We start from the raw sequence: 18,391 nt of genomic DNA, 5'->3' as shown, positions 1-18,391 counted from the left end.
GTTGGTCACTCTGCACACACGCCTCCATAGTTAATCAGTCGCAGGCTGCTTCTTAATTTCACCCTGTGATCAGTCTGCAGCTCATAGACTCTGTTCCCTCATGTGTTGGATAGAAGTTAGTAATGAGATCTTCAGCTTGCGGCTGTGTGTGGCAGCATGATGAATTCTGGGAGCAGGTGCACAGAGATGGCTCTGCACAGCTCTCTGATTATATTGGACACAACTCAGTTCACTTTAGATGCCTTTTCCCCAAAATAAATCCACTCTCATGTTGTTGTGCTTCATAGATTATTGTGTGCCCTGCAATAAAGATACAATATGTAGAGTTTATACTCTAAATTAACGAAAATTGTTATATATTTTTTGAGTATCAAAGCCAGCAAAATCCTTAATTTTATAGTGGTAACGGGACGTGGCAGCCACTATGACAGAGCCGCCATGACTGACAAAACATGTCTATGTCGCCCTGGAAACAACAAATGTAATGTGAAAGATTGCTACATAAGGAAGCAAGAACTGCTACTGAAAGCTGGCGTACTGTGGCTGTACGTGCTGCTGTGATAAAACAGTTTAAGTGTTTACATGATCTGTAAACGTATTCTCTTCCTCAGGATTGTTTCGCCCGTTCATCTTGACTACAGTTCAAGTCCGAGTTGGTTTCATCGGGGGCGGGGGTGGAATATCAGAGATAATCACTCCCATGATTCCCCGCCAGCCTTTTCGTCATCTTTTGTTATTGTTTTGATTGAGAGCCCCCCTGGCGGCAAAATTTACACAGGTACAACACATACCTGTTATTTGTTAACAGGAATGTTCAAAATGACATAAAACACAGAGTGAATTCAACCTTACCTTCTTTTGTACGAAGTCCATGATGTTTTTGAAGTCCAGGTCATCGTAGTAGTTGACTATGCCTCGTCTAATGTTCTTGTTCAGTAACTCCAACGTCTGTGGCAGAGAGAAAATAAAAAAAGAGAAACAGTTTGTGAGTGTTAATGGGATGAAAGAGTCTAAAAAAACATTCATTTGGTTTTCAATACAAAGCTGGTATAGAGTCAATGTGTCAGAGATTAAGCTCAGGAGAGGAGTAGCTCTTAATAGTCAAGGTGACCAATCTAGTGAACTGGAATATTAAAATATGACAGTTGGACAGCTCACATCTGTCAGTCACAATCTGGTGCAGCAGGGTCACATTAGGATATCACTCTATCATGTGGCTGAGAGGGAATATATGCAACACAAAACTTCAGTTTAATGGAGATCTTTTATTGAATGTTATCTTTGAGGGGGCTAATAACGCGCTGACTCCCCTCTCTGTTGTGCAGTCTTATTATCTAGTAATGTATTTTGTTGTTGTCGGGCTTTTGTCCATTTATGAACAAGATTTGTGAAAACTACTGGTGAAATTTAAAAAATGGATTAAAGTGTTTAGCATAGGCCAGAAGAAAACATTACATATCAGACCAGATCTGCAACTAATCTACACACAAGCAACAACTTGTCTAATTCATAAAGGCTCCCAATAACTAACATGTCATTTTTATGGTCGACTCAGCTTTTTCAAAACTGATAGAAAAATTAAAAAAGGGTCATGTAGTTTGGGTAATTGATATTTGTGCAGATCTACATATTAATCAAGTCTTTTAAAGAGTTACTGGTTATGAAGCAGACTGAATACTGATGCCTCTATATGGCCAAACAAAGTAAAACAATCCATCAGGAATGAGACTGATTAGTTCTATATGATTATTTTTACTGCCTGGCAGCCACCACATCGCTTTCAGATAAGTCGAGTTATCCTTGTTGCAGCGGCTCTAAGTTCAAATCCCATCTCGGCCCTTTGCTGCATGTCATCACCGACTCTCCCCTCCCAACATAATAAAAAATCACTTTAAAAAAGGAGGTATTAGGTTATTAGGTATAGTATAAAACTCACAATATACAGGACAGGCAGAGGGAAGAGATAGGAGGGACCAATTTGCCCAAGACTAAAATAAAAGTTCCTCAGAATAGCTAAAACAAACATTTTATAAACGTTATCAGTTTATTGCTTTACATGTTTATAGTTCTGACGACTTATTGCGTTTGTGCTTGCATGTCAATCATAGAACACTTGAATATGAGCTTTGGTGGAGGTCAGGGTCCTGTGTACCCTCTTCGTTCAGACTTAATTTGAGAGGAGGGTAACAGGCCTTGAAATGCTTCGTGAACTCTCTTTATCAATAGACTAAAAAGATGAGTGGAGAAAGATGAACACAGATTGAAGTGGCTGAACCTTTCTTTTCATTTCTTTTCTTCCGTCCCTGAATGTACAAGGTCTTCATTTTGAATCTATAGAGACAGGGCAACCACATGAAACCACAATGGGCTGATGCAGAGTCCATCTATGAGGCGCTCCTCTTTGAGACAGGAATATTAAACCTTTAGAGAACCCCCTATGAGCTCATACAGCCTTATCAATTTAAACATGGTGTTCATGGAAATGATATCACAAAGGGAAACTCAATCTTTGTTTAGAAAAAATCTACCTTTATGATGAAGGAACTGAGATCAGATTAATATGAACACATTTTCACATGCATAAATCCGTCTCTCTTTTTAATCTCAATGTAAATGAGACTTTTAAATGAAGTTATGACATACCAAAAGCTGAGTTGTTATTGTATTTAAAATAAAACTGCCATTAGAAACCTGAACTGTACATCATGATGTTGGTAATTTAGCTTCCTTGGTAAAAATATACTGATATGAAAAAGCACCTCAGGGTAAATGAGAACGTTATTCTGAGACAGGAAATTATGAAATAAATGCAGTTAATCAAATAAGACGATTCAGAGAATTTTAAAGGGGCACTAGTCCCCAAGAAGACACATAAAGAAAACAATTGCTGAAAACGTATGTGATGAATTTCTCAAAATAAGGTTTATATCATCACACAAGCTGGGCTTCTTTGTCATAAATTATAACAACATTAGCAGTAATCCTCCATCAGCACCCTAACCCTAAAAAGTCTTTATATTTCACTGTGTGATAAACTTCTTTGTAAAGTCAATCTAAAGACTCAATACATTTATTCTCTTACTTTAACAACTAAAAAGTGGAAATGCTTAGATTGATATAATGTAAATGACAGAGAGAGTAAAAGAATAAGAATAGAATACGAAAGAATAAAAGAATACAGCTACACATTCTGTTAAAGGAAAGGCATTATCAAATACTAACCCTCCAGTCGTCACATGTCTCGTAATCATTTAGTCCTTCTGTCACCTTTAAGTCTTTCCTTAAGAACTAATAACATTCACTAATAACAACCTTTATTTTGGAAACTGGACGCCTGACAAACCCTGCTTAAATATGCCCAATCGTGCCGTGTCTGTATGCATAGGAACATTATTGGATTCGATTGCAGGGACCAAAATTAGATTAGAAACTGAGGAGAGAGATCTCAAGCAAGACAACAAGAGAGAAAAACGACTATTAGGAGGGTAGGAGGCAGTCATCACAGGTGAGATAGACGGGGAGAAGACAGAAACACAGAGAGACAAAGACAGATCAGGGTAAAGAAGAAGGTTTCATCTGTCTGCTGATGACATACAACAGAAATCATGACCAGCATGGTCATCATCATTTTATCCCTAAACATACTTTTCTGTCAACGTGTAATAACATGCCGTTAGTCCATACCTCCTCCATTCATAATATTTAAATAATGTACACTTGTTTGTTAAGTTAGAAGACACACGTAGTGAAGAACTATGTGGGCATATCAGTGAACTGGGCTATGAAGATTTGGATATATCATGTTCCACCAATATAACAGGAGGTAAAAGGTGCCTCTAAAATGCTTGAACCGTCCACCTGCTGCTGAAAGGTCTCAAATTGTCAGATAATTGAACATTTTGGATAGCTCACCTGGTTGCGAAACACCAGCGCCACTATTCCTCCCAGCAGCTCCAGGATCAGACACACAGCCAACGTGTACATGAACTGTGAGCAACCAGAAACAAGAGAAGAAGAGCCATTATACACGTTTATTACACACTTCATGCTTAAATGTGTACTATTTAGGCAAAAAACAGACAACATGAGGAGTGTTTTTTCTACTTTTTACAAATTTCCAGTAACTTCTTTTTTTTGATTTAACCTTTATTTAACCAGGAAAGAAAACTCATTGAGATTAAAAATCTATTTTTCAAGAGTGTCCTGGCCACGCAAAAACACATGGATTCACATCATGTCTCCACATGAGACACAGTCATGGTGTTCAGAGATCAATATAGTCTACTTTCTAACGTAATACATGTTACACATTCAAACAATCCTCAATCCTTTTTGAATGCCTTATTTTGAAACACAAAGGGAAGCATACTGTATGCTTACATGCACTAACTAAAACACTGTATACCTTTTAAAAACTCTGTTCTTGAGAATGTAAAGCTCCCTCCATATGGGAGGGGTAGCTCAAATGCTTTTCTTTTTCGATCATGGCCACCTGGTTTGCTGCTAGAGCATATTGAATTATTTAATTAATTAATAAGTCAATGAACATTGAACTGATCCTAACAGATGAGTCCAGGAATCAACCAAATACTGCATCCATCAGTAAAATATTCCATATCTGAATGTGATTGCTGTGCTGTGTTATATTGTGTCTTCAAGTTTACATATGGACCTTTCATTTTTGTTCTATTATGGTGTTTAATCACTATGGCTACTTTTTAAATAAGAAAATAAACACAGTAAAAGTATAGTTCTGAATGTGAGGGATTATAAAAAACTAACGTTTGATAAAACATTCACCAAGTCCTAAGCATCATAGCAGCCACTTTGTGTTTTTAGTCAAGATAAATGACTGTGCTCGCAGCACACCACTCACCACTTTCAGCAGGGTCAGATTGTCCCTTAGTGAAGCCAAGACCCCGATAAATGAAACTATAAACATGGTAATTCCCAGAAGGATAAGGATTAAAGCCGGGGCCAAAAATATGCCCTCCAGAGTCTTGTAGCGTTGTCTCTCCACCTCAGCATAGATACCAATGGCCAAGATGAAGCCCCCTATCAGCTGGAGACACAATGAGAAGCAGTGAGGACTGGTTAGTGAGAACTGTACAACACATATAGTTACAATTTCAGCAGTCTTAAATATGACCAAAAGAGGAAATCATTCAGTATTACTTTATTTTTAGTCAAATGTAAGGCTTCTGGGTTTACTATAATTATATATTACTTCTGGCTACAACAAGTCATATATCCAGACAGAAACAAGCAGATGATGAACAGTTTCATATCTCTTCATCAATTATAAAAGTGTGTCAGTAATTTCAAATTAAGTAATAGACACTTCATATGAAGGAATTAAACTTCAAAAATAGCCCAAACCCCAGGTTTTTCCAAGATAACACATTGTTCAGATACGGATGACTTTGAAGTTACTGTTGTTCTGTGTTGATACAATTTGATTCTGACCCAAAAAACCCTTGACCAAACATCTCGTCTTTATCAGAGTCACCTTCTTGTATTGTGGATGAAAGCAGGGTAGTAATCAGTAACATATAAGTAGAATGAGACATTTGTATTATGAATGAGATGTTTCATATAAAACACTTGTTTATCTTGTAGCCTTACTGAAATGTTAATGTAAACAATCCTGTATGGATGACTGCTGTCCTCTTTTGCAGTGACAGAAGTCATTCCATTACTGAAAGATTAATACATAAACTTTAGGATGTTAAGACTGCGGGACATTCAACAAACTTTTACAGACACAATTTTGTTTTTGTAAACTTTCTAATCCATGCTAGTAGAGAGCCTTCAAGATTGGAAATGCATGTCGTGGTCTGACAACTTGTCCCGACTGCACATATTTAACATTGTCATGTTTTCATTCTTGTTGTGGATATAATAGCATGCTATTTTTAGTGTCCAGCTCGAAGCACCGCTGTGCATAATTATAGCCTCACGGAGCTGCCAGTGTCGCTAGTCTGGTTAAAGCCACAGTGGACCAAATCTGACCATCAGATAAATGACCTCCCTCAGCATTTCACAAGTTGTGAATTATCTGCTACTGAAACCAAACAGTCTGAATAGTAGCTTAATTTATTCTGCAACTTCATCTTACCACAGTGGAGTGGACTTCACCAACAGATAATTCAAAGTTATTAATGCAAATGACAGCCTTGTGTAATTGGCTCCACTGAAGCACAGAAGTTTTAGATAAAGTTATCTACATTGGGCAGTCAGTGCTGTCACAGGGATTTAGAGCTCTGCTCAGACCAAGTATGGGTTCAGAAGGGGACAAGAGAGGTGTGAAGCAGGAGAAGAGTCAAAGGGCCTCTGTTGGACCTCTTCATTAATGTTAGATGCTGAGCAGACAGCAGAGGTGGCAACAGGTGCATAGAAGAAGCGTGACAGCATCTGCGTAAAGAGCAGAGCAGGGCTGCACTCTGTTGTGTGTACGTATGTGCATGAAGCTCATGCTGTTTGTGTTGCACCTCGTTTGCCTCTGCAATGACACAACACTAGTTTAGTTTAAAAGTAGAAAAGTAATATAATCATGGCAAGCGAAACCTGGCAGGAAATTCACCCTTGTGTAAAAATCCTTCACCTCAATTTATTTTAGAGTTGCTGAACAGCATCCTGATTTTCTATTCTGAGCTACCCTGTTGATTTGCCGTCAGAATAGGGACTCTTACACACTGCTGTGACGCAAGAGGAAATTACGAAATGGGACACCATATTACACTTTTGCAGGAAAAAGTCAAAGTAAGGGGTGCAATGATGTTTGAGCTTCTTTACGCCACTGTTGCAAAATTGCAAGGGCTTTAGACTATGAACCACACCTCTGTTGTTAGTTTGAAAAATAATGATCTCAAAACAGTGAATACCAATAACCCTTGGCTCAAGCAAGGCTTTCACTTTTACATTTGCTAAGCCAGCTTGTTTGTTTTAAAGGTCATGTATTATACTCCTTTTAAACAAGTTTAAATAAATCTCAGGGCTCCCCAAAACATGTCTGTGAAGTTTCTTGCCAAAAATCCACAGCAATCCTGTTCAGCATGTGAATAAACCCCTCTATTTCAGCCATGTTTAGAGCAGGCTGTTTCTGTGTTCATAACTTTAAATGTAAGTTAACTGTGTCTGACCACGCCTCTCTGGAAGGGCTTGGGTGCCTCTGGCTTTTTGCACCATGACCTGTCGTTTACAGTGAGATGACAGACTCAGAGGACATAACAAACACCTAGCTGTGGGAGTGTCACCCTCAACTTCCAACAGATACAGTGCGTCACCTGTCTACCTTTGTGAGAGGGGCGCTTCTCAGTGTGCGACCCAAAAGAAGTCTAAGTCTACTTTGCGTGTCAGCTCCGCTCCGTTACAGCCCCGTGCTCCCTCTCCATCAACACCCCCAGGCTGCGCTCTCAGAGCGAAGTACGGAGTCGCACCGCCGGACAGCTGGAGTCACACGAGCATGTTCTCAATGTTGTCAAAACACAGTTTTTTTTTTCTGAAAATAAACCACATGTTCTAATGTTGTTTCGGTGTCTGACTTCTCATCCCGATTGATCTGCTCAGTGTTAAATTAACACACAGAGCCCCGGCCTCCAGCAAGAATAGAAGCCTTGCGTATCTTCTGCAGAGGGCTCCAGAATGAGCTGGGACGCAGCACAGCTGAGCCAGTGGAAGCACACACATTGAATAAAGCTGCCAGGGTGGAACAGAAATGGACTGAACACGCATCTGGTGGAATTTGGCAGCAACCCATTTGGGGGACAGGTTACTGCTTTTTGTGATGTCACAAAGGTAAAAACTCCAAACAGCCTGTTCACACACACATTTATGAAAAGTTAGCAGGCAAATGACAGAGAGGGTGGACTTTTTGTCATAATTGGGGGGTTTGTAGACAGGCTAGGGACATATATATATAGTGTTCAAAAAACATTGTTAAGCGTATTTTGCATAATATGTGACCTTTAAAAAGACCAGTCAGCAAGCTGAAATGTTCAGTTCAGCAACTCAAAACCTACAGCTCCACAACATTCCCTATTAACCTAAGGATACATCTGACCAAATCTTGATAACAAAATGAACATAGGTAGTTTTCTTCCTGAAAAGGTTAACTTAGATAGTAAGAAACATTTTCTATTAAGGACCACCACCTGAAGAATTAACTGCAACTCATTGACAAGTGTTTATACAGACCTGACCTCACCACACAACCGCACAATGACAGAGGAATCACTAATTGAGACAAGAGCTTAATCCTGCAGTCAATAATTATGTGCAGGGCAGGCTATCCATGCAGTGTTTGTGTCCTTTAACCCATCCATACAATTTCATAGTAACATTAACATGCATCAAAGTCCCATTAACATATGTTAAAGCATCAACTGCATCTAATTAGATTCTGAAGCAGCTAATCAGCTATCAGCTACTGGTCACATTATGAAAGAGAAGGAAAGCCAGAAGGGTCAGTTCATGGAATAATAAAGAAAAATATATATTTTTTTTACTAGCTCTGATGTTATCTTGTCATGCAGATGTTTATAGTAATATTACATACTGCAGAACCAAAATAACAAAGGGTGTCATCATTATAGACATTGTCCTTGACTGAATTAGAAACAAGAGCCATCTGAGATGTGACCCTGCTGTTCTCAGTGTTGTACAGTCATCCTAAAAGCATGGGCGAATTGTAGAACCTTGAGTCTGATGTGAAGAAAACCATCAACAGACCTTGAATTCATACACTCCAGTCATGGTTGAACATGTTCATGTCGATTTTACCCTTTTCATGATCGGTTGGAAGAGGCCTAAAATACTCATAAAGTGATGAATTTCTGGTAACTCAAGTTTTTCCCTGTTTATGTTTACCAAACTCAAGTATGTTATAATGCATGACATTCATTATAACTGACCAAATCAGTCCCTGCAATGACCTGCATGCAAATCTGAAATTAAAGAGACCACTACCAAACATATTACAGCCAAATAGCATGTAATATGGTCAGAAATGGTTAAATTAGACCTATTTATAGCTGCTTTTGATCCTTCATGCATCCAGGGGGATCCATAAAAGTCTGTTTACTGAAAACATCTGTCTTACATGTACAATAATACAACAGTTCACATGGAAGCTGCTACAGCAACTACTAGCTTATGCTCACTGCACACAAGATAAAAAGTACATCAACTTTTTTAAATGTAAACCGTGGTTCATTACCACTTGCTTTTGTGTTCAGGGCCTCATTAAAATGTGTTGTGACAGCACTGTACACTGAAAACTAACTGTTGTGCTCATGGAGCACATAGACAATGCTACAAATTGACAGGTTAAAAACAAGCTCACAACTGGGAATGGGAATCATATGAGTGAACGCAGTCTACAGATACAATATCAGCTCTATGCTACACGGAAGAGCTGCGTTTAATATTAATGTTACAAAAAACAGAGCTTACAGAGAGAGGATGGGCAGGACCAATTTCAGCAAATTTCCCCCCGGGATGAAGTACGGATGAGTATTTCAGATTCTCTCCACCCCAAAAATGTGATCATATTTCCATGATGGGATGAGTATAGAATAGAGAGTTCAGGGTGCAGGGTATAGGGTAAAGGGTTCAGGGTACAGGGTGCAAGGTACAGGGTATAGTGTACAGTTTAATTCTGTGGGAAACACAGACAATGTTATCATAATCAAGAGATATAATGGAAAAAGCAAGATAATTGAAACCCATCATGTACTAAACATATTTTTCTTTTAAATAAGGCCTGGCAATTATGCAATACACAAGTTACAATAACACACACATAGACTCGGCACCATACCCACACACCACAGCTTGTTGCTAAACACCTCATCCTTCGACATATTTGCTGCTATTTGCTTTCTGCCACTCAATCGCTTATTCAGCCTTCTGAAATGAAGACCAAGTCTCGGAGAGGGGTAGCAAGGGAAAAGGATTTTCTTCCCATTAGTTCTCATGTGAGTTCTGATCATGATGTGTTTTCCTTCAAGTCCCTGCTTGCTGTCTGTTATGGTGTCACATCAGTTGTGTATCAGGTGACCTGACGTACTCAAGGGCACTAAAGCAATAAACTGAGAAACTCTCAATTTCTATGAGAAAATAATCATGTTTGATCATCTTTACAAAGAGTCCTGGCCATTCAGGAATAACTCTGGTTTTTGGAAGAAAAAAAGAAGAAAAGAAAAGAAAAGAAAAGATAGCTCAGTGACAATTTATTGTCTACATTCTCAAGCCAATGTTTTAGGCCAAGCATAAGTTGTATTATACAACCTATTACTCACACTGTTAAAACAACTTCACAGTGCTATTAGTGTGCTCGACTAACTGCTGTGGGGGCAAACAGAGCAGAGGTGCAGCTTAAATTAAGCTCTGAATTCGTCTTAAAACTGCACACGTGGAACAACAACTGCACTTACAAAAGGACTCAAGAGTAAGACTCATCGTAAGACTGTGACTTAAGTAAGCTAGAAGAAATTAGCTTCATAGCAACATAAATGTATTCACAGATAGGTTATATCAATGGCTTTACAATTTATTTTGTCCTTGACTTTTTTTGGTCATATTACATTTCTCAATTCAGTCACCGCCCAATTTACAATCAATGCACATGAAATGGGTACACGCTCCTGTTACAGTTAAACTGGTTGGCCATTATTGAATCTAAATGATGCAAATCAAGTACCTTCATATTAATCTGTCTGTTGGCCTGTCCACCAATTTGGTCAAGCATCAAATTCGACAAATTTTGAAAGGATTGCCAAGAAATTTGAAAAAAATGCTTAGTCCCAAAATGAGGAAATCTATTGCTTTTGGTGATCAGCTGACTATTGTACAGGATAATTTAATGTCACAATATTGTTCCCTTAGCTGTATGGCCCTCATCACAATCCAGTCTAAAGCTCATCTGCCAGAATATTTAAGTTCACACCAAATACCTTCAGAAAGAAAGTAGTCCCTTAGCATGCAGTAACTTTCTAACTGGCTACACTGAGAAGGTTAACGTGGTTGACATGATACATGCTAACAGTATTTGAGACCAATGTTACGTGGACTTTTGAATTATCTGTAAAAAAAAAATAAAACAAATGAGGCATATGAGGCAACATCTAGCTGATACTATAAAGACATTCAAGGAAGTATAGTGAGTGAATTCCCTGGAACTACTTAAGTTTTGTTTGTCAGCAACATTCAAAGTCCAAAATTACAGAGCAATTACAACTGCTCAGTGCACTAGATATGAAGTCCAAAATATGTGTGTGTGTGTGTGTGTGTGTGTGTGTGTGTGTGTGTGTGTGTGTGTGTGTGTGTGTGTGTGTGTGTGTGTGTAGCTGGGAGCTGGGATCACAGGGAAGAAAGTTATCTTCAAATTGCATAAAAAACAACAACAGCAACTCCACTTGCTTCAGGAGTCATTTTGTTGCCAAATTTCATCTTACAGAAGTAAATAATTTAGAACAAATAACAAATTGATATTAAAGTTTTAGACCAAAATAGGTGATTAATATTTAAAGATATTTAATAACATATAATACTTTTTTTCAACTCTGAGCTTTAAACCAAATTATAACACTATTGTACTTTAAAAAATCATTATCACGATGACTTTCTAAGATGGTACAACATGATCTTTGGACTATTCATCTTAAAACTACTCTTTTATGATTTAGTTTTGCTGTCCGTTTGTATACTTAAATGTAACACATTAGATCATAAAGTATAAATCTAGATTAGATCATGTTATTGTCCGTGTTGGACTCGAGTAGTTTCCCACAGGGAACAGGAAAAAACAATTCTTCTACTGTACATTGCTCCTCCAACATGTGCTATTTCACTTGGCTGTTTGCTGCCTCAGCAGCTGATCTCAAGTACAGACTTCCTGTTCTGCCGGACACTGAATCAGTGTGAAGAACAAGGTATTTTAGAAAAAAAAAAAGAGAGATTATTAACATTCAAATAAATAATAAATAATACAAGAAAAAACAAGAAAAAACATAAGTTATAGTTCAAGATTTTAGCTGAAACATGAGACCTAACTGTCTTGGTTATAAACAATCACCACTGCTGTCTATTAAGCCAACTGTTGTATCATCAGTTGTTTGTTCCATAATTACAAGAAATGAAGGGAAATATTGCTGATTACAACATGCAGCCATCTGAATATTAGCTTTAATTAGTCCCAGACCTGATTTATGAAATATAATGGCAGAGAACTGTTGCTTCTGACTTTAATTATAAGGAAACCATTGAATGCTGTCTGTGAACATTTACTGCTGTCAGTATGACTGCATCACGCTGAGAAACACCACATTCCTTGGTTGACAGTGTGTGCCTGTGGGGAACATATCTCTTTAGTATGACTGAATTAACAAGCTGAAGGAGCCAAGTAAATATGACTACTTAATCTGATTCACGCTCCCCTATCACAGAAGCATTTATTCTCCATTTTCAAACCTAATAATGACTCCTCTTCTGCTCTTTGCTGCAACCCTCCCAATCCCTCCTGCCCTCGCTCCACAAAAGAAAGTTTCACAAATGTTTCTCTGGAGAAACAAATAAGCGTTTGTTAGTGTGTGCCAATCAAGCATCTGTCTAGCTGCACAAATATATAATCTGCCACGCTTGTCTGTGAAAGGAAGCAGCTGCTGAGTTTGGCTACTGTCTGGTGCATAAAGAAACAGACATAATGAAAGCCATCAGAGTATATTGTTTCAGTTATGTGAACATCTTCTCAGGATATTTCTTGAAACAAGTGCCATCTGGGTAAGTCATTTATTTAACCTTAAGTGGCCACCTTTGAGAAACAGTCACGAGTAATATATAACCATTAATGCATTTGAATCTTTCTGACAAATCAAAGCATCCTATAACATGTTAAAACACTGAGTGACTTAAATTTGACAAAAGGTTAAGAATGTGCACCTCTGCTGGAGATCTGTGACTGTCCTGTCTTTATATCAAACCACAAGTCATTACAATTATATTTATTATGGGGAGGTTCAATTGCTGAGATTTTTATTTTATTTTTTCTGCCATATACTCACCATGCAAGAAATTACTAAGTAGGTAGACAAAGGCATTTCTTCATTAAACATCTGACTTCTCTGGAAACAATCAAACATTCACTAACTGAGGCAGTAAGACTAACATTCACTCTGTCATCTGTCTCCATCGAATGCGTGGCTTAATGTGTTATTTTCAACAGCTGGTCATTACATGGGTTGGTCTGTTGTTTGGCAGTAAGCAAGTAGTGTACAAACAACACAATACTATCAGAGCATTCACCATATCTACCTGGTGGGCTACTAAATAGGCTACTGTCTTACTGCTACCTGTACCAGGTAACTTCAGAGTCTGGTTAATATGGTGGTCAAGTAACATATCGTCCTTATTTCACAACTTTTCGCTTTGAGCAATTGACAAGATAATTGAAATGTATTTTTTCAAATAATCCTGAGGGATTCTTGCTGGCTGACATTAGCCATACCTTTTGAAATCGATGAACGTAAGGATAGATCAGTGAACATTTCTATCTAGTTTAAATGTTACCTAGCTAGCAGAAATGTAAACCATGTCTCAAAATGAAATTACCTTTTATTACGTATAGGTCCTCTTTTTTTTATCTCCATAACAAGTTATGGTTAAGTTTCTCAATTCTGTACAGCCACCACAAGACTAAGGAACCAGACAGATCTAGTTTACTGCTAGTTATTTTTGAGGTTGATGCTGAATGTTTAAGGAAGAACTCACTGCTTATTTGGATGTCATGTGAGTGTCTTTAGATCATGTTCATTCAATTCATGTGCAGAATGAAGCTATGGATACAGCAACATAAAAAACGGTATCTCTTGAATGCTCTTTGGTGACTAAGGCCCAACTTGTGGCTAAAATAAGCTTACTTATGGTTCAAACATTTGGCTGACACCTGCTTATAGAACATTTTGTTTTCTGAATGAAGTGAATAAATTGGAATTAAAATGCTATCTGGGCCAGATCATATTCCACTGACTCAAATAGGCTCAAAAATGCAGGCATGTCTGTGAAAACTTTGGGCTACTGAATGAAGTTTACCTTGATTGAGGCTGCCATGGAGATTTAACAGTATTGTTTTATAGTTTCACTGTAGGCATACATGACAATTACAGGACCAAGTCGGTCATTTTGAGTAATTTAATGCTGTCTGAACACATGTTGCTGCTGTCATGTGGTGACCTACACATGGTGACTAAGGATGTGGAGCAGTCTGACCACAACAGGACACACTGAGTATTGTTCCCTTTTTTTTTTTTTCCTTATCTGCTCTGTCACTGTGTTTACCTGGAGTAGCCTAGATCAGACAGGTAAGAGTAGGGTAAAGGTGGATAGAGAGGGTGTGGTCGCATCGTTAGAAGGACGTAAAACGAAGTCTCGGTCTGCAGAACTATCAGGTAACACCATACAGTAACACCTGCCGCTACAAAGACTAGATCACATTACCATGCGAACAGCTGCAATTCAAAATGTGGAACAAATAATGTTTCTTAATGTTTCCTTCTTAATAACAAGAAGAGTGCTTTTTTTTTAATGGTGCCGATCAGCAGCCCCATTAGAAAAACACAAGCACAAACCGATCTGCCCCCCTCCACACAAAGCGCGCTGCTCTTGTTGACGTTACTCACCCACCAGCCGATGGCATAGGCGAACAGCGTGAATTTGAGGACCAAATAGGAGAATCTGTGACAGTATCTGATATCGCCGGTGTCGGTCATCGTGTCTGACTGAGGACAGTTTCTGCGGCTTCCTGCGTTACTGTTGACAACACACTTCCGCGTTGTCAGCGTCACCACACCTGGGAGCGCACATGAGCAGGATGGATTGACGGATGGGATGTTTACGATATTACAGAAGCTAAAGGCGATGGCGAAGGGAAGTTTAGTCTCATGATTATTTTTCTTTACAATGATTGATGTGCAATAGGTGAAATACAAAGTGTGGCTGCCGATCCACACACAATGAGTCATTAGTCCTATGCCTCAAAGCTCTTCTTTAACCAGAATGAATGGAGCTCATTTATCTTAAACAAGGTAGCCTATCTTTATCTTCACTTTTTATATATATATATATATATATATATATATATATATGAGATAAAGTTATTAACCCGCTTTTCAGTATGGGTTTGATCAAAAATACATTAAAATTGTCTTGAACTTTTTGAGTTCATTCTCCCTCTCTACAGCCAATCTATCCACTTTATTAACGACTTATACAATGTGCTGTTGTTTATTTGGCCTATTTATTTATTTATTATTAAGCTTTTGGTCCAACATGTGTGATACAAATGTGTTTGTTTTCACACAAGCACATGACAACTCATTTGTTTAACAAATAGCCTAAATATCTGTTTCAGATAGCTATACAAGTAACTCAATTTACATCGGACTCAGATAATACAAGGTCAATGCATGTAGTTTATTTCATCAAATAAAATTGTATCTCCACTTTTTTAAATCCTATTTTCTTTGTCCCACATTTTTGTTTACGTTCTCAAGCCATGTAACTTTGCCCCCTAGTTAAGACCCTTTCACGTCAGGGACTTTATAAGAAACATGAATACATCTTAGAAGTTGCTGAGAAGTGAATGTGTGGGCTCCTTGAATTGTGACTTTTTGATTCATTTCTGCTTTTGTTGTAGGCCGAAGTGCACCGCCTAAAGCATACACTGACTACCTACACAACTAAGAAAAGTTTATCCTCTTTAATGTAAATCAATAAATTGATGACTTAAACATCTCACAAAACAGTAATTGTGTAGAAAAACAATGCATGCTGTCTTCCTTGGTTGTCTAGAAAACATTAAAATCAAGTTATTATAGGGCTGTCAATTAAAAATCAGTGATTTAAAAAATTCAACCTAATGCAGGTGAAGATGCATCTGTGAACCATAAGAGACATGCCAACCCACTGATTACCAAATTACAAAAGTAGAAAAAGAAATAAAACAGGCAACCATCTTTGCGATCGTCAACCCTACTTAGCTGTCCAGTCTATTCTCATGAGTGACTGCTTCCACCCAAGTAGTAGAGTGATCTATTATTAATCGTCTATTATGATCTTAGTCAGCAAGTAGAGGGTGGCTGACAACAACAGTGCAATGGGTCTTAGAATGAAGATAGTTGCTTTTGTTTTTGGTTTTTTTATGTGATGGTTTACTAACTAAACTGATTGGTGAGTATAGAAAAAAGTGTTGCGAGGAGAGGCTCTTTAAAAAAATGATATTTGCAAACTCTTGGATCTAAGATGTGCTAATTTGTCAACAATTAATTGAAGCAAAGAGGCCCTGTGAGTCCATAGAGCCATTTGTCTTTGTCTATAGCTCAGGGTTGACAGGCTGTACTTCATCCCCTCCTCAAAGTCCCAAGATAATTACAGCTGTTTTTCCTCTTTCTGCAGTGCCTCAGGTTCGCATTAACTCAAAGGACCACATACAGCTTGATAAAAACGTATCCCCTGCCTGCATGTACCATTCAACACGCCCTTCAACAGGCCCTGCTACCCACAATGATTTGTGAACATGTGAAGGTACACACATGCATTGCAAACTCTACACACACCAGATCCCTACCTCTATCCTTTCTTTACAGTGCAAACATGAACAAACCAAGGGGCAACCTCCGGTCTCGAAAAATGAAGCCTATGCGGAAGTACAAAAAACTGCAGTTCCTCGAGGTTCGGCTTGAGGCTGGCTGCAGAAGCGCCTGAAGTGCCATAAGCCCACAGCCAAAAAAGCCCGATAGTAAATAGCATGATTACAATAAAGTTTATCTTCTTAACTTTGAATAGATGTTGATTACCTGAATACTGTACCTTTGTTGTCTGGGTAGTACACTGTTGAATTTATAAATGTGCTCTTACACACAGATGAATACAGAAAAATAGATGAGAACAAAAAAATTATTTAATGAATAACTGATATTTTCTCTCTTTCTTTTCCATCCTGAAGACCCATCACTAAAAGTCCATGTTCTCCTGGATCCATGTCACATGCTCGAGCTTCTTCTGAATGACTTTTCAACAGTTGAAGTTCTGCTGAGAGAAGATGGCCAGCAGATAAGACAGCAGTACATCAACGAGCTCCACAGGCTTCAGGAGGAGGAGGAGGGTTTGCACCTTGGAAGACTGTATTCATGCTTCAGCTGTTCAAATAAAAATAGATCTCCTCCAAACAACTTGCAATCAAACTATTTTCTTCCCATTTTAAAACCCTTTGTCCAGTTTAGATGGGAGAAGTTGATATTATGTGATATTGATCTGGGAAGACTACATTTCTAAATCATTTTTAACTGTGTTTTTATTCACAAGTTATTGATCTTATTTATTTAAGAATGGGGCTGTGTTTAAGGTCATCATTTTGCAATGACTCTGTTCCATCCCACTTTCAGAAATGAACTACATTAGTATTTATCAAAAGAATAAGAAGTTGTGTAAAAGTAGACTTCCTTCCCTAAGCTATTGAGTTGAGCATTAATGCACATTTCAGTCTTGTCATTTCAAATCTGAAATGTATACTCATAAGTAGATATAAAGGAGTGCATTTATATAGAAATATTTATTTAATCTGAAAAACAACAAAAAAAATCTGTTTTTACAGCAGAGATGAACATGTTTACAGCTTGGTACAAAACAAACAAATAGGTGTGATTAGCTCATGTCTCGATGGACACACACTGTACGGGGGGTGAATGTTTTGATGACTCATCAGTTTTGGTTTGATGAAGGATAAGAGTTATTCACAATAAGGCGTGTAGCTGACCAGCTTGACAGGCGAGTGCGGTGTAACGGTTTGTCAAGAGGCTTAAAACACACCTCAGCTCCAGCTCTCAGCCTGTGGGTGACATCACTCAGGCCATCCGGGGGAGACCTCCCTCACAGCGAGTTGTTGAAGAGAAGCAACTGAAGTCCACCTCAGAAGAACCAACAAATGCAGATGTTGTTGAGGCTCAGGTTTCTTCCTCTGTCTCTGCAGCTCTCTGGGCACCTCGAAGGACCAGTCACCAATAATCCACACTGTGTCTATAGGAGAAATACAAAGGTGTTCAATTAATGCCTCAGACAAGACAAAATGTACAGTTAACTACATGTGACAGCTCAGGGTGTTTTTTTGTTATGAGCCACATCTGCAGGAATAATATTGAACAAGGTAGCTGCAACTCATCATAATAGATACCAGTCTTAAACACTATTTCTTCTAATACTTAAAGTTTTTGGTGTGAAGCTGATACTGTCCACAGACTCCATGACTTCACAGGGTTCAATAGAAAACAAATATCTTATAATAAATACTAAATATTTATTTTTCAATTGTCATGTTCACCTCATCGCTGTTGACATCAGT

The 18,391-nt window shown here is 38.2% G+C and overlaps 1 protein-coding gene and 1 long non-coding RNA gene across 2 annotated transcripts in view; one reads left to right on the top strand and one right to left on the bottom strand.

Moving 5' to 3' along the window:
• Positions 1 to 14,835, bottom strand: part of tspan15 (tetraspanin 15) — a 26,483-nt gene extending 11,648 nt beyond the window's left edge. Inside the window, exons 1-4 of the mRNA XM_020650653.3 lie at positions 14,676 to 14,835; positions 4,877 to 5,062; positions 3,913 to 3,987; positions 853 to 948 (exon numbers count right to left, since the gene is read on the bottom strand). Coding sequence (XP_020506309.1) covers positions 853 to 948; positions 3,913 to 3,987; positions 4,877 to 5,062; positions 14,676 to 14,765 — 447 coding nt within the window. The 5' untranslated portion in view covers positions 14,766 to 14,835. The remainder of the gene's footprint in view (positions 1 to 852; positions 949 to 3,912; positions 3,988 to 4,876; positions 5,063 to 14,675) is intronic.
• Positions 14,317 to 18,391, top strand: LOC109996551 (uncharacterized). The gene is made up of 3 exons (XR_002278509.3): positions 14,317 to 14,444; positions 16,450 to 16,578; positions 17,000 to 18,391. It is a non-coding gene; the product is annotated as an uncharacterized lncRNA (long non-coding RNA).

The sequence above is a fragment of the Labrus bergylta genome, chromosome 3 (genome assembly GCF_963930695.1).
Source record: "Labrus bergylta chromosome 3, fLabBer1.1, whole genome shotgun sequence".
NCBI lineage: Eukaryota > Metazoa > Chordata > Actinopteri > Labriformes > Labridae > Labrus > Labrus bergylta.
The sequence above is the reverse complement of the archived record's forward strand: the minus strand, read 5'-3'. Positions and strand labels throughout refer to the sequence as shown.